General features: G+C 38.3%; 2 protein-coding genes across 3 annotated transcripts in view; both read right to left on the minus strand.

Moving 5' to 3' along the window:
• The window catches only part of LOC132156818 (collagen alpha-1(XIX) chain-like), a 56,567-nt gene extending 52,245 nt beyond the window's left edge, over positions 1–4,322 (minus strand). For both annotated transcript variants that reach the window (XR_009437501.1, XM_059565853.1), the window contains exons 1-5: positions 4,276–4,322; positions 3,701–3,745; positions 3,318–3,353; positions 1,213–1,257; positions 671–724 (exon numbers count right to left, since the gene is read on the minus strand). Coding sequence is in view for 1 of the 2 variants with exons in the window: in XM_059565853.1 (XP_059421836.1) it covers positions 671–724; positions 1,213–1,257; positions 3,318–3,353; positions 3,701–3,745; positions 4,276–4,308 (213 nt within the window). In the remaining variant the exon portion in view is untranslated. The remainder of the gene's footprint in view (positions 1–670; positions 725–1,212; positions 1,258–3,317; positions 3,354–3,700; positions 3,746–4,275) is intronic.
• Positions 4,323–6,980: 2,658 nt separating this feature from the next.
• LOC132157565 (complement C1q subcomponent subunit C-like) lies at positions 6,981–17,009 on the minus strand. The gene is made up of 5 exons (XM_059566934.1): positions 16,879–17,009; positions 16,693–16,728; positions 7,289–7,351; positions 7,138–7,182; positions 6,981–7,046 (listed from the first exon to the last, which is right to left on the minus strand). The coding sequence occupies exons 1-5, from the start codon at positions 16,975–16,977 to the stop codon at positions 6,981–6,983; spliced, it is 309 nt and encodes a 102-aa protein (XP_059422917.1). The 5' UTR covers positions 16,978–17,009.
• Positions 17,010–17,409: the final 400 nt, after the last annotated feature.

The following is a 17,409-nucleotide window of genomic DNA, read 5'->3' on the forward strand; positions in this document are numbered from 1 at the left end:
ATATATTTTTTTTACTAGTACATGTATTCCCTTGGAATTGAACCTTTTGGACTGCTAACGCAATGCTCTACCACTGAGCCACAGGAATCTAGCATTTTATATCACTTGCTCACCAATGGATCCTCTGCAGTGAATGGGTGCCACCAGAATGAGAGTTTAAATAACTGATAAAAAAACATTACAATAATCCAAATGACTCTTAGTAGATCAATGAATATATTGTGAAGTAAAAATCTGTGTGTTTGTAATAAACACACTAAAACCATTGATTCCAGCTAACATGTGAGTCCTCCATTCATACTATTGCACACCCCAGTGAAAAAAAAAATTATCAGTGGAGAAATAAGCATAGATCAAGCACTGATTTACAGTCCAAAATTTTTAAAATCAAATATATGGATGGTTTTTCACTGGAGGAAGCATCATTATGGATTACAGACTTACAGTTTCAAGAAGCTCTCATTCTGATGGCACCCATATACAGGATAGGATCCACTGATGAGCAAGTGATGTATAAGAGTGTATAATTTTCTGGTCTCAAGTTGCCTCATTTACAGTAATTTAACATGCATTTTATTGTTTGCCTGCCAAAAGTGTACTTTTGATCAGTTACAAATTTTACCCAAGCAGTGAAGGAGGAGATGAGAAACTAAAAATGTTTCCTGCTTACCGGATCTCCTGGAAGACCACGGAGGCCAATGGGACCAGACGGACCCTGCTTTCCCTGTAAAAACACAAACACTTGTTGAGATCTCTTCATATGAGCAGCATGAACATATTTTGGGTTTTAAAAAAATGGTTTGGACAATGTGAAATCAGTTTGTGCCTAAACATGCTTTGGAAGCTCTTGCTTCAGGGACTCTTGATTTTATACCAGCTGTGTAGCATTTTAACTGCTTGCTATTCTGAGAGGTCCCTAAATATGAACTGAAATGAAGGCCGCGATCAGATTCTTTTTGCGACCTTGGTAACATGCCACAACCCATTTAACCCAGCAAGAACCGACTGCAATAAGCCACCCGTAAGAAAGCTTTTGGAACTGGTCAGTAAATCAGAGATATCACGGCAGAGCTGCTAACCTACTGGTCAACCGCGCTGACAAGGTCCGCAAAAATTCTATCACACCAAAGCAGAGAGACTTTAATGTTCCTTCTATCTTGGTTAAATCATAAGATGTCAGCATGAAGGGTTTATGAAACAGGAAATTCATACCTCAAGTCCTGGTGCCCCTGTCAATCCAGGCAATCCAGTATTGCCCTTCATAAGAGTAAAAAAAAAATAATTATACAACCCGAATTCCGGAAAAGTTGGGACGTTTTTTAAATTTTAATAAAAATGAAAACTAAAGGAATTTCAAATCACATGAGCCAATATTTTATTCACAATAGAACATAGATAACGTAGCAAATGTTTAAACTGAGAAATTTTACACTTTTATCCACTTAATTAGCTCATTTAAAATTTAATGCTTGCTACAGGTCTCAAAAAAAGTTGGCACGGGGGCAACAAATGGCTAAAAAAGCAAGCAGTTTTGAACAGATTCAGCTGGGAGAACATCTAGTGATTAATTAAGTTAATTGATATCAGGTCTGTAACATGATTAGCTATAAAAGCTTTGTCTTAGAGAAGCAGAGTCTCTCAGAAGTAAAGATGGGCAGAGGCTCTCCAATCTGTGAAAGACTGCGTAAAAAAATTGTGGAAAACTTTAAAAACAATGTTCCTCAACGTCAAATTGCAAAGGCTTTGCAAATCTCATCATCTACAGTGCATAACATCATCAAAAGATTCAGAGAAACTGGAGAAATCTCTGTGCGTAAGGGACAAGGCCGGAGACTTTTATTGGATGCCCGTGGTCTTCGGGCTCTCAGACGACACTGCATCACTCATCGGCATGATTGTGTCAATGACATTACTGAATGGGCCCAGGAATACTTTCAGAAGCCACTGTCGGTAAACACAATCCGCCGTGCCATCAGCAGATGCCAACTAAAGCTCTATCATGCCAAAAGGAAGCCATATGTGAACATGGTCCAGAAGCGCCGTCGTGTCCTGTGGGCCAAGGCTCATTTAAAATGGACTATTTCAAAGTGGAATAGTGTTTTATGGTCAGACGAGTCCAAATTTGACATTCTTGTTGGAAATCACGGATGCCGTGTCCTCCGGGCTAAAGAGGAGGGAGACCTTCCAGCATGTTATCAGCATTCAGTTCAAAAGCCAGCATCTCTGATGGTATGGGGGTGCATAAGTGCATACGGTATGGGCAGCTTGCATGTTTTGGAAGGCTCTGTGAATGCTGAAAGGTATATAAAGGTTTTAGAGCAACATATGCTTCCCTCCAAACAACGTCTGTTTCAGGGAAGGCCTTGTTTATTTCAGCAGGACAATGCAAAACCACATACTGCAGCTATAACAACAGCATGGCTTCGTCGTAGAAGAGTTCGGGTGCTAACCTGGCCTGCCTGCAGTCCAGATCTTTCACCTATAGAGAACATTTGGCGCATCATTAAACGAAAAATACGTCGAAGACGATCACAAACTCTTCAGCAGCTGGAAATCTATATAAGGCAAGAATGGGACCAAATTCCAACAGCAAAACTCCAGCAACTCATAGCCTCAATGCCCAGACGTCTTCAAACTGTTTTGAAAAGAAAAGGAGATGCTACACCATGGTAAACATGCCCCGTCCCAACTATTTTGAGACCTGTAGCAGAAATCAAAATTGAAATGAGCTCATTTTGTGCATAAAATTGTAAACTTTCTCAGTTTAAACATTTGATATGTTATCTATGTTCTATTGTGAATAAAATATTGGCTCATGTGATTTGAAAGTCTTTTAGTTTTCATTTTATTAAAATTTAAAAAACGTCCCAACTTTTCCGGAATTCGGGTTGTAATATATTGATAAAAAGAGAAGAAAATGGTGCCATTTACCAGTAAATTTCAGAATAAATTTGTATAACTTAACACCTTTTCATATCCAAAGTAACAAGGCCATAAAATTAAATATATCTTATATCTTTAATTATTCCATTGTAATAGTATACTATATTATATCATTTATATTTTTTTACTTTTGCATTACACATTGTTATGATAAGTACTGTTAAATGATGTGACAATGTTCAGAAACCTGTGCACATACAGTATTACACTATTCCCTTGGAATGGCCAAAATAAAGATGGGTCACTTTTTTAAGCTCATATATTTTCAACATTGAATGACATGGATGCTGTTCCTCTGATGTGCACTAATGTAAAAAAAAAAAAAAAAAAAAAAAAAAAACCAACCCTTACAACATCTTGTGCACTTTATTTACCTGGAGACCTTTTGAGCCTTCAGAACCTTTTTCACCCTGGTGAAAGAAGAGAAAAGGCTGACTGCAATGCATTAAATCACATTTTCAAGAGGACCTACAATTGAACAAGAAAAGGTCGAAAAATATCTTTTTATGTGTCCACCCTTTCAAAATGTTTCCTTTTAAAGGTCCCTGCTTTTAAAACCTTCATGTCTCGACTAACATCTGACAGATTAAAGAGAGAGCCAGACAGCATTTTGATTGACTGTCCATTGTGTTGATTCAGCACAGCTTTCATATTTTCCTTTTCATTTTAAGATCAGGCTGATTTTTTAAAAACCTTTTAATGATCTTACAGTCTGTTGCGGATGCATGACAAACGACGCTAATGAGTGGCTACTAACCTGGTCTCCTTTCTCTCCTTTCTGGCCTTTTTCACCTCCTTCCCCCTCATGGATTATTGGGAGAAAACAAACAGAACAATGGATAGAGATTATTCATGGAGGAAATGCATGGTTACATAATAATGATAATAATAAAAAAAAAAAAACAGTGACCGTCAGTTTACTATGCATATGATGTTATTAAAACGGCACATCTGACTGAAAATAATTTCCAAATGCATAGCAAAAGCAATTCTAGGACTAATGTAATTAAACATTGAAAGTTTAAGGATTTAATAAGAATCATAAAGATGATGATAAAAATATTAATACTAATTATAATGTAATGTTATGATGTAAAATAAATATTTTCACTTTTTATTTTTATAGAATTTTCTGTCTGATCATTTTTAGTCAGATTTGCAAAAAATAGTATAAAAATAAAAGAAACAGTGTTCAACTAAAATCAAATTTTAATTATAAATGCAAATAAAAATATCAGAAAAGATATATACAAAAAAGAAGCATTTTCACCAGTGGTTTTAAACATTTTTATTTTTAAAAACCTTGTATTTTTAAACGGCATCTGAACTTACAGATCCAGAAAGTCTCAGTCCATGTGCTGTCATCACCTTAATAAATAAAAAAAGACTATTTAATATTGATGTTAGCTTATGCTGTAATAAAAAACTACCATGAGACTGCAACTGCAGGTTACATGTATTAAATTGAGCCTAGGACCATCAAAAAGAAGTTGGTGTTGAGTTTTTAGTTTGTTAAAGGGAAGATCAGGTGAAATGCTCATTAGAAAGACCTTATCAGTTGTGCTTTAATCCTTTCTCATGCTCTGCTCTTAGATCTCAGTTCAGTGATAACCTCAACATATCCACACAAGCATAAAACAGAAGCTTCCTCTCTCGTTCTCAACTGTCTGGATGGCCTCTATATGTGAGAGATTACCATTAATCCAGGGTTTATGGCATTTAAAATGGCAAGAGCCCTTTAATGCAACAAGAGGCCTGCAAATATAGACCAAAAAAGTGCCTCTTCAAGACATCACTGTCTGCCACATAGAGGTGGATTCAGCATGCTTTACGGCTTTCCATTTTTCCATTAACTACCAGCTGGTTTAATAGCCTGTCAATCATCATGACGGCTTTCAGTCAGCAGTGAAAGACAGATCGTTTTGCACGATGTATCCGTGGATTCATCTAGTGCATTTCATGAGCTGTAAAACAGAAGTCTATGAATAAAGATGAAACAACAGGAGGCCTGACGTAACTTCAAGACAAAGTTGGTGTAGAGAATGAATAATAGAATTTTTCCTGTTTTGTACATTTATTCATTGTGCTGAATAAACGGGTGGAAATTATATGAGCTCTGCTCCAAAACCTATTGAGCTGCCCATCTTATTCTCTTCCTAGGGAGTTGCCTACTAATACATCATATTAGGTGAAAAGGACCTCACAGTTGAATGATCTGAAATACATTTAGTTTAGTGTTAAACTGTCGATTATCACACAATACAATAAACTGAAAAATATAATGCACAAAAATATAGGTTCAATTCATACACATTTTTTGTTAAATATACTAAACATTTGAATTATGTTTTTTCTTAAATGCAGAAAAGTAGTGTTTATAAGTGTTTATATATGTTTATCATTCAAAGTTTAGTTTAACTAAACTACAGCCAGACTGTATTTACTTGATTAAAAAAGCTATTTAAAATAAAAGTTTTTATTGAATATACTTTAAAATGCAATTTATTCCTGTGATGGCAAAGATGAATTTTACTCCAGTCTTTAGTGTCACATGCTGATTTTGTGCTCATTAAAAAAATTCTTCTTATTATAAATGTTTAAACCAGTTGTGCATATTATACTCCAGCTGAATATTAATTTTTTTTCAAATAAGGTGCTATACATTAATCATATATATATATTGCATTGAGAAAAATTACAAATCCTTAATTAAGAGAGAAACAACAACAAGCTTCATTCAGAGCAAGAGATTCACACAGCAGGCGGCATCGATTGATTTTGTGCCCTGCTGTCAAATCGCACCTTTCGTCTCCCTCTTTTGATTTAATTGACACGGTCAATGCAGTTCCAAACCTGCAAATTTTGTGCTAAGTGCAACCAAAAAGGTTTTGGCTTCTCAGCTCTCAAAGGTTTTCTTATTAGTGAGCAGTCAGCAGAGATGAAGCCGATGAGCAGTGCTGCACTAATAATGCAGTACACTCTCCACTGTCAATACGCCAGAAGTTGTTTGTGGTGGTAGTTACTGTAACTTCGACTTTGACGATCATAAAATGCAGAACAAACAGGGAATTTGTGGTCTTCCTGAATTTTAAAACCTACACTGAAGTTAAATCAAATTTAGAATTAATACAAAATAAATAGCTTTATTTGATTGGTATTAACATTTACAATTGATCGCAACAGGGTTCTTGTCAAAGAAAGTATTTCAGGTGATGTATTTCAGGTGATGTGGGTAAGTATCAATAAGCAGAATTATAATTAACAGGCATAATATACATTAACTCAATGTATTTTTTACATTAATTTGATCAAAAATGACAGTAAAGTCATTTATAATGTTACCAATTTAACATTTATAAATGTTGCCATTATTTTTTTTAAACAAATGCTGTTATTTTGAACTTTCTATTCATCAAAGAATTAAAAAAAAAAAACTATGAACCAGCTCAATTGCTTTAGAATAAAATAAATTATTCTTAACAAATCAGCACTTTAGAATGATTTTAGCAAATTTCTGTGACACTGAAGACTGGAGAAATTCCTGAAAATTCTGAATCAAAATGCATGATTGCCATCATGAATAAATTACATTTTAGGATATGTTACAATATAAAAATGTTATTTTAAACTGCAATATTATTTCACACTAAGAGCAAATTTAGAGCAAATAAATGTAGCCTTGGTGAGAATAAAATGCTTCTTGAAAAAATGACCGACTCCAAAATTTTTAACAGTAGTATATATAACGTTTGCTACCTGCAGTAGCTCGGACTCATTTATTGGACTTGAATCATCTCAATGGCGTCGTTCATGGCATGAATATCATAGGTGTGTTTATCAAAGATATGCAAGTTTCCTGTTTAAATAGATGTTCTGCAATATGTAGAGTCTCATGTGTGTTACTACTGTATGTGATATATTTGTATGCGTCAGAACCTCTGACTGAGAACCTCTAGTACTCACGGGGCCGGGCAGACCTCTGGTTCCTTCCTCACCCTAAAGGAATAATGATTAAAAAACACACAAATAAAAGTGAATCAAATGAACCACAGAATTGACTGAGTCTGAACCTCAGTTACAATCAAAAGGTTTTCTACACAAGACTATGATTTATTAGACAGAGCTGGTATTACAAGTGAACAGACTCACCTCCTCCCAGCACACAAACTAACAAATAAAACATGCATTACAAACCTTTTGCCCCTTCGTTCCACTGGCTCCCTCCAGGCCAGGCAAACCCTGTAGAGTGAGATATTAGAAGAGACGAAAGTATCATGAGGTAAATAAGCAAACAAAAACCTGTAATGGGATTTTTTAAAAATCAGAGCTCTGCGATGTTACATACAGTATCCCCTTTATCGCCCTTCTGTCCATCCATTCCTGCGACACCCGGGTCACCCTTCATACCCTGAAAAACAATAATAATAATCACACAATTTATACAACATTTGAACACAGATAATACTGTCTAGGGGTGAATAATCTGCACATGGCAACCACTGACATAATAGATTCATTTTAAAATGTAAAATATAATAAAAAATTATATATATATATATATATATATATATATATATATATATATATATATATATATGTTCAAGTATATTCAAGTTCTTGACCTTGATTTTACCTTTCCATTCCTTTATAAATTTTTTTCCAATGCTTGTTGATTATTGCCAAAATTGACCAAAATTTTCAACACGGACACTTCCTTGACCTTTCTCATTCCAGGAAACCACAATTTACAACAATGACTAAACTGCAATGATGGTGAAACTCAAAATCACATCACATTATTACACAAGTCAATGGAAACAACACAATGAAGATGTAACAAGCATGATTCAATCGTGCTGTGATGCATGCTGGGAATCTAGCATCCAGCGGCGCACATATCAGACTTCTTTTTATTTGGTGGTGTTGATGTGATGTGGCACAGCGAACCACATTTAAATGTTAAATGTCAAACCAGTCTGTGAACCTTTATTTAATCCATCTTCCATCACACGAATGTGCCCATGTTTGCATACATCACACATGCTGGTGTGCCTCTTAATTACAGCCACTAAACATGAAATCAATGATCTGTAAGTCACCATAGCACATCATTTCACGCAGACAGGACAGGAATTCATCAGCCAATAGATGGCACTTTTGCACTGAAGATAAAGTCCTGTCTCACTCACTCTGCATCCATTTTGAGTCCGGTCACAAAACAATACAAACTGAGCATCTTTTATACTGGCAGGCGAGAGGCTGAGCATTTGAGTCTGGAATCCATTTCTGCTTTCAGAAACTCCGATACACATGGATTCAAAGCTAAACAATGTAAAATTATGAAAGATTTAGAATTGAATGTTGAGTTTTCTTTCAAAACAAACATCACTGAGAGGAAGTATTGAGGAGAGAAGGGACCGTCACAAAACATCCCTGTGGTGATTTTAGTGGTGTCAGACTTGACTGAATGCTGTACGTACATTAAAATTCCTGAGGGGAATTATGTGGAGAGGTAATACAATTTGTCTACTCAACCTGGAAAAGGCAATTCCCTCAAGTTGTACAGTTTTTTTTTTCTTTTTCATAATATTGCTTACAAGCACAACAGAGTGCAGACAAAAGATAGCAGTGTGTTTGGTCGAATGCCAAAGCTCACAGTCTCTGTTCCTCTGTAATTGCCACCTCCCAAACCATCTCCTGAGTGATCAGATTGCTATCTGTTTTGATTGCATCTTGGAGACTCTGCAATATAGCAATCCAATCAGTCAAAAAAATAAACAAAAAAAAAACACCATCAAAAGTTATTTTAAAAATTATATTTCAGAAGTTTTCACAATGCTTCAAGACAAAGAGACAAAAATATTTTGGTATTTCATAAACAATAATGTGAGTTTTTTTTCCCTCTTTCTGAATATTTTTGAATTTCATGATGCAATTTTGAGAGAAATCCTGAAATAACAGTTGAATAACACATAAGAACTTCATTTAAATAATCATTTTGTTGTTCAATTCAAATAAATAATTTAAAAACGCGTTACATCTTTGGATTTTACGGTCTTAAACATGATTCACAGGAAAAATCAAATAGTAAATTCACACTACCTGAGATTTAATAATTTTTAATAATATTTTAATGATTTTTTTTCTGGAACAGCTAATTTGACCTGGGATTTCGGACATCAAGAACTATTTTAACTAACGTTTAGGAAAAAAACAAAGATTTAATTAAGAATTAATGATTTTAGCATTTCAAATGCATTTAAATAAAATTCTAAATAAAGAAATGAATAAATGTGAATGCTAATTGTTAGCAACAAATGCTAATTTAAATGATCCTGTGGTGACATGAATTAAAAAAAACTATAATTTTTTTTTTTGCACTTTTCAAATGTTATTATAGTAATTGCACTTGCAATTTTAATACCCTAATATAAATACTTTAATAAACATTTGTACTTTTAAAAATTAATTAATTTGCCACTCCACAGGACCATTTTTCCTGTACTTCTCAGGCTTCTTTCTTTGTTTCTATCTTATCTATTTTTATTTCTTGTCATATACTTTATAAATAATTGCACATTTTTTTATGAAAAAAATTATGTTTTTAATGTCATTCGAGGCAACATGCACTTAAACATGTCCTCAGCCAAACAAGTGACCTATTATACAAATAAGTGGTAATGATGTAGGTAACCCTGCTTTCTGACTCATTCGCAGTAGAATGCTAAGGTCAAAGTATGTTAACCACACCATGTGTATTGACCATGAACAATTCCCTAACAAAGAACAGCATTTACTCAGCTTCGAACTCTTGTAGCGCGAGTCTGTCAAAGCTCTCTCTTTGCACTATCAGGACAAACGTATGCAGAAGTTACACAGCCCTCTCACTGTTCTCAGTGTCCAGTCACAGTCCAATGCCTGTGTGAACTGGTGGAGACGACACACACACAAAGCTCTCACAAGAGCAAATTGGAGCACTGCATACACACTCTCCTTCTGTCTGAGCTCAAAGGTGCACTGAAGCAAAAAGCCTGTCCCTCTGGTCCTCTTTGTCAAGCATCAGCTCTCTCGCCAAACCCCTGTGTAATCCTGAATCCCTGCGTGAAGATTTATAGGAAATGTTCTCGCTGAGGGAAGAGAGTGTCTTTTACGGCCAGCTGATGATAGACGGTCATTCGTGATCAGTAATAAAAGCCACACAGAATGGACAGAGTCTGAATAGCTCTACTAAGAGCTCGACCGCACAATTGCTCTTCTTACTTTGGCCTCTCCTGCTGTTCCTACGGGCCAATGGTCTCTAAACCCGCAAACAGTCCGGCTGTTGTGGGAGAGATTTGGCAGGGCGGATGTGGGTGGACCTCTTCGCGTCCCACGAAAATGCTCACTGCCCCGCGTTCTTTTCCAAGAACGAAAGCACGCTGTCACGGAAATGGCCGTGCTGCCCGCTTTATGCTTTCCCTCCCGTCTCCCTCCTTCCGCAGGTGATGGAACGGGTGAGAGAAACGAGATGTTCAATACTGCTTGTAGCACTTCTTTGGAAGAACCAACCATGGTTCCCAGATTTGATGCAGTTAGCAGATGACGCCCCGTGGCCAGTACAGTTGAGGAGGGACCTCCTCTCGCAGGCCAGGGGTTCGATTTGGCACCCTCAACCGGAGTGGTGGTCCCTCCATGTGTGGGCGCTCAACGGTTACCCGCTGATCTCGCAGTGGGAGTGCTAAATACCATCACTCAGGCTAGAGCTCCGTCGACACGACGTCTGTATGCCTCGAAGTGGTCGGTGTTCTCCAGCTGGTGCACAGCTCGAGGATGTCCACCCCTTAGTTGTGAGGTGACGGAGGTTCTCTCCTTCCTACAGGAGCTGTTGGACAAGGGCAGAGCCCCATCCACGCTCAAAGTTTATGTGGCAGCCATCGCAGCGTTTTCTGAAATAGCGCTTGGTCAGTCAATAGGAAGGAATGATTTGTTCATCCGCTTCCTTAGAGGAGCTAGGAGGCTGAATCCTCCCAGACCTCCGTCAGTCCCTATGTGGGACCTCGCGGCGGTTTTGGAGGCCATGAAGGGTTCCCCTTTTGAGCCTATCCAATAAATTAGCCTTCAGCATCTGTCGTTCAAGACAGTATTCGTGTTGGCTCTCGCTTCAGTGAAGCGTGTGGGTGATCTGCACGCGCTCTCGGTGAGCCAGTCGTGCTTGGAGTTTGGGCCTAATGACTCAACGGTCATACTCGAACCTAGGCACGGTTATGTGCCGAAATCCCTCAACACGCTCAGGTTATTGCCCTGTCTGCCCTGCCGGTGTCAGGAGAGGATGGAGACTCGAGTCTTCTTTGCCCTGTCAGGGTTTTAAGAGCTTATGTGTCTCGCTCTGCTGCCTTTCGACAGACTGAGCAAGGGAATGGCTGTTTCGAGACAGACTCTATCCAGATGGATAGTTGACGCTATAGCGTTAGCTTATGCTTCCAGGGGCCTTCAGTGCCCGCTGGGCGTCAGAGCACACTCCCGAAGGGGCGTCGCCTCGTCGTGGGCGTGGTCTACTGGGATCTCCTTGCAGGATACATGTATGGCGGCAGGTTGGGCCTCGCCGTCTACATTTATCAGGTTCTATAACCTGGAGGTTCCCGCCTTGCAAGCAAGGCTGCTGTCGGTATAGTCGAATCAGGGCCCTGAAGGGAACTCTGAGTTCGTGAGTGTATGCGCTGCCGACTGTTATATGGGCAGTATTGTGTAAGACCCGCATTGCCACATTGGTCAGGCCTTGCCTCGGCTGTGTGATGTCATATTGCCGCATCTACGGATGCTGCTAGATATGGGACGGAGGGCTTCCCCCCTTCCTGTCCTGGACTCTCTGTGAGTCCCTCAGGTGACTGTGCACTGTAAATCCTGGGTGTTGCTTCAGGTTTATTGGTGTGTGATCCCTGCGCGCACGGCGTTTTACATTGGGTTCCCGTAGCGTCTTAGCTAAGATGCAGTATGAGAGAGCTCTCGTAAGAGAATGTACTCGGTTACTAAACGTAACCTCGGTTCTCTCTAGAAGAGCGAACGAGTACTGCGTTCTCTGCCGTGCGCACGATTCACTCTGGTTCGCTTCGGCGATGAAATAAATCAGGTGAGTCAGCCTTTTCGAGCTCCTTTTATAGGTTGGGCCATACCCGTTTCGGCGGGAAGTGGCAAGAAGGGCGCGAAGCGCCCTTATTGGTCTGATGTTGCATCAGCCTGCGCTCGATAGGCTGTGCAGTTGCCGCAGAACAAGCCAATGAGCGAACGAGCCGTCTCGCCTATGGCTGAGTAATGCTGCAAATGCGCTTTACAAAAATACAAAATTAAGGATAATTTTTTGCTTCAGTATTTCGTGAAAAGAGACTTTTCCCGTAGCGTCTTAGCTAAGACGCAGTACTCGTTCGCTCTTCTAGAGAGAACCGAGGTTACGTTTAGTAACAGAGTACGTTTTTGTGGAAATCAACAGTATGTCACAAAGGCTGTTGATAGTCCTTAACCTGCTTTTAACCTAGAATGTTCATTTAATTACACCCAAGCCTGAATTATTTGCCCTGAATTAGATGTCAGGTGGGATGGTCTGGGATCAGGTAAACGATGCTCCTGGTTACACTGTCCATTTGATTACGCCGAAACAGTAATTACTGTCATTTAGAGGAAATTAGGAAAAATTATTTTGATTTAAAATGTCCGCTAACAGCAGGAAAAAAAAATTCTAGTGATTAGACATCCCACCATCTGAAAGATAAAATTAACTCGCTTTAATTACTATACTTGTCAAACTGAGGGACTTGAAACAGGTTGTATCAAATTGACTGGAAAAGAAAAATGTAGGTTATAAAACATCTTTTAATTAATGAAGGTATCCAGGCACAATTCTGGTGTGATATAAACTCATGAGCATGAAAAAAAAAAAAAAAAAAAAAAAGAGATCCGTAACACTGGGTAAGGAACAGCACAGCAAAAGATCATTTGATAAATCAGTAGTTCCATAGTAGAAAATAAAACAAAATAAATATATACAAAACAATCTCAATTTACTCAAGACTGCATAAGATAAAGACTTTAACCATTTATTTTGGATCCCACTACCAAATAAATGTATTTTATTCAGGCATAAATCCAAAAATAATATATGAAGGAAGAAATTGACCATGGGTTAAAAAATAAACTTACATTTTGTTTTGCAAATCAGATTGCAAGCAAACAGTTTAACTTATACAGGTGTAGTTACTTTATGAGAATAAGGTTAAAGGTCAGACAGAGGCACTTTCTGCCCTGAGACCTGACTGTGCGTGTCAGCTGTGAGTGTGAACTGACAAGTTAAGGAGCTGCATGTAAACACTCACTCATGCTCTGTTTAATATATATATATATTCATACACTGCCATTGCCCCTGGTGAAATATTACACCCCAGGGCTTCATGAAAATTATTGCAGACCTTTTGCAAAAGCACTGTTCATAATTACCATCTGTCAGGCTTGAGACTGAGGGGTGATGCAGTATGTGTGTGTGTGGCTGTTTAACATGCTGAGCAGACAGCCAGCGTTTGACTGAGGGAAGTCAATCAGTAGGATGCGAGCGTGTCCTTCCCTCTCTGTTCTCAGGAGGACAGCACTGAATAAATGCTTGATCTCACCTTACCGACAGACAGACAGCACAATGTGTCTTCTAGGTCACTGACAGTGGTGCATGTGTTTGCACTGACCTCACAACAACTCCTATTGAAGTCTATTGAAGTGTATGTTCAGAATGGGGTACTAGCTTACTACTCTCCAAATACTGTGCAGTATACACTGTTTCCTATGTACTATTTTTTAAAAATAGTAAATGAAGCAATTACATTATTCCATGATTAATAAAGAATGCTACATTGTTGCCATATTATGACCTGATCAATTTTCAATCATTTTGAAAAAAAAACTAAAACTTATATTGTTTTTAATTTTTAGACTAAACTAATAAAAATTCTTGACTAGATTTTGGAAAGTCTAAAAATAGTTTACTAACATGCTACTTTTACTCGTGCATCAGTATGTAGTATGCATACAGAGTGCACTGCTCCTAATACACTTAATATGTCACAATGTAATGCGTTAAAATTTACATTTACAAAGGTACACAAAGCTGTCACTATGGTACTACACTAAGGTATAAAATGTTAAATTGTACTTCTTTGTATCTTATTTACTGATAAATGGTACAAAAGCACCTTAATGTACATACTGTATTAGTACTCAAAATGCATTTGATGATATTTTAGTACCGCCTAAGTGACAGTTTGTACCTCTATTGTAAAGAATGAAAGTAATGGTGGTTTTGATTTTTACCATCTGACTCTTTCAGACTCCCAAAAGTCTAGAAAAGTCAAAAAGTGGATACTCCCCAAAATGGTGCCAGGGTGATGCAAAGGAGATGAACTGTTGCATAAAGTTGCATAATTTTTTTTTTTTTTTTTGCACACAAAAAGTATTCTCGTAGCTTCGTAAAATTACGGTTGAATCCATGATGTCACATGGATTTCTTTACTGATGTCCTTACTACTTTTCCGATCCTTGATTATGTTAGGACACTTGCTGTCTGGGAGGGTCAGAGAGCTAACGGGATGCATCAAAAATATTAGAATTTGTGTTCCAAAGATGAACGGAGGTCTTACGGGTTTGGAACAACATGAGAGTGAGTAATTAATTAATGACAGAATTTTCATTTTTGGGTGAACTAACCCTTTAAATTACACGGCCTTTGATAATAAAAATATTCAACTTACAAAAAAAGTAAATGTTTTTTATACATTTAGTGTTTTAAGTCACCAAACAGAACCACATAAACAATGACAATTTTTCAGTCAGTCCTGAACACTTCCCGGTCTACTTCTGATAAAAATAATAATAATAATCAAAATGCCACAGTGTTTACACTTTTCTACCTACGAATGGCTTACTTAAAGTGTTTTTGCTTGTAAAATATTAAATGATCACATATCATTTAATGTTTGTTTGTTTACATCCATTTTTAATGAGTCTCTTGCTACATCTGTGGTTCCCACCTCATTCAAAAAATCAGTCATCATCCCTGTGCCTAAAAACAATAAACCCTCTTGTCTGAATGACTATCGTCCAGTTGCCCTCACATCAATAGTCATGAAGGTCTTTGAGGGACTGGTTAAAAACGTCATCTGCTCCTCCATACCGGATACTTTGGACCCTTTTCAGTTTGCCTATCGCCCTAACAGATCCACTGATGATGCCATCTCTCACATCCTGCACTCTTCTCTCACACACATTGACAGCAATAACAGGAACTATGTAAGGCTGCTATTTATTGACTATAGCTCAGCTTTTAATACTAAAGTCCCCATAAAGCTAGCTTCTAAACTCATAGACCTCGGCCTGAATTCTTCACTCTGCAACTGGATTCTTTATTTCCTCACCGGCAAACCTCAAGTGTAGAAACTAGGCCAGTACACCTCCAGCTCCATCACCCTGAACATAGGAGCCCCACAGGGCTGTGTCCTGAGTCCCCTGCTCTACTCTCTCTACACACATGACTGCGTGTCTTCGTACAGCTCCACATCCATTATCAAATTTGCTGATGATACTGTGGTTCTGGGCCTCATTCACAACAATAATGAGATCGCATACTTGGATGAGGTAGAGAAATTGACATCATGGTGCCAGGACAACTGTCTCTTTCTGAATGTGAGCAAAACTAAAGAGCTGATTGTGGACTTCAGGAAGAAACAGCAGCAGCCCTATACTCCTCTTATGATCAGCGGGACCCCTGTGGAGAGGGTGAGCAGCTTCAAGTACCTTGGTGTAAACCTCTCCGAGGACCTGACTTGGACTACTCACATTCAAACACAGGTTAATAAAGCCAGGAAAAGACTGTACCATCTGCGACAGCTGAGGAAATTCAGGGTCTCACCAGCAATCCTGAAAACTTTCTATTCTGGGGCTATAGAAAGTGTATTGACTCAGTGCATCTCAGTGTGGTATGGGAACAGCTCCAGTCGAGACTGCAAAGCACTGCAGAGAGTTGTGCGCTTAGCTGAGCGCATCTCAGGGTCTGCTCTCCCCTCTCTACAGGACATCTACCTCAAACGCTGCAGAAGTAGAGCTACTAAAATCATCAAGGACTCCATCCACCCTAGTAACCATATTTTCACTTTGCTGCCATCTGGTAAGCGCTACCGTTGCCTGATGGCAAAAACCGAGAGACTCAGGAGGAGTTTCTTCCCCCAGGCCATCAGGCTCCTAAACTCTTAACCAGCACCTTAACTTCCTCATGCCTCCACTTAATGTTCACTTCTTTTTCATTTTATTCACTACCTCACATAGACACACTGACAGTGTCACCGTGTTTGCACATTTGCTTCTTGTACATTCTTGTGTATCTTATATTTAAGACCACAGTAAAATGCATATATGCACATTGTACATCCCTGTACATCTTAATATTTAAGACTACAGTTTACGTTCATGCACATTATTTTGCGTTCTATATTAATTCTACAATATACATCTTTTTTATATTTTATTCTTATATTTTTATTGTTTACTTTTATTTCATTCTTACATAGCTATATTTATGTATATTTTCATCTGTGTTGTTTTTATTTAATAATTGCACTGTCCATGGAGCGGACCTGACTCACATTTCACTGCTGGTTATGTATGCTATATATAATTTAGTATGTGACAAATAAAAATCTTGAATCTTGAATCTATACATTTTCAAAAACAGCTCCATCTTACCTTAACAGCTTCAGCATCGCATGTTCCAGGTGGACCCTGTGTTGAAGAAATAAATCTCAGTATAAGTAAATCAAATCACTTACACCTGCATTTGGAAGCTCATTTCAAAATGTCTTGGGCAAGGAAGCTTATTTGATCAAAATCCATTTGCAAAACAAAATGTAAATTCAGGTTTAACTGACTGACCCAGCAACCAGGACAGCATTCGCTGCGTATTAGCCTCTGTCGCCCACGACTGGAGCAACAACACCTGTGAATGTCCTTGACAAAGGTCACTAGACACATCAGCTCAACTAAACATCCAGATAGAAAAGGGCCTCCTGGACCGCACATGGCATTCCTCGACACCTCCAGGCTGGGGGAGGATGTCTGTGCTGCCCAAGGCCCTCCTCCTCCTCCCAACCACCACTGACAACAGGCCACTCATAAATGCCAGCTCCCGAGGACAGAAGCAAGGTTGGCACATGCCATGGAAATTATCGAGACACTGCGATTAAAAAATGTCACAACCACTTCCCTCCCGAACCTTATGACTGTGTCCACCACTTTATAACTTTCCTGTAATGGAATGTGTGAAAGTAAACGGTGAGACACTGTTAGTATGCAGAGCAGATCAGGCAGTATTTGCCATTCGTTTTACAGCTTAGTGAATCTTTAAAGATACAGCTGAACCAAAAATGAGAACTCAGCCATATTTGCTTTCTAGAAAATGCAATT

The sequence above is a fragment of the Carassius carassius genome, chromosome 14 (genome assembly GCF_963082965.1).
Source record: "Carassius carassius chromosome 14, fCarCar2.1, whole genome shotgun sequence".
NCBI lineage: Eukaryota > Metazoa > Chordata > Actinopteri > Cypriniformes > Cyprinidae > Carassius > Carassius carassius.

Bases quoted from the DNA above. Each gene is read 5' to 3' on its own strand.
- LOC132157565 (XM_059566934.1), bottom strand. From the start codon at position 16,977: ATGTGTCTAGTGACCTTTGTCAAGGACATTCACAGGTGTTGTTGCTCC. The intron at 7,352-16,692 runs GTAAGATGGAGC...ATTGTTTTTCAG, and splicing joins GCGATGCTGAAGCTGTTAAG to GGTATGAAGGGTGACCCGGG. The intron at 7,183-7,288 runs GTATGTAACATC...CTCACTCTACAG, and splicing joins AGGGCGATAAAGGGGATACT to GGTTTGCCTGGCCTGGAGGG.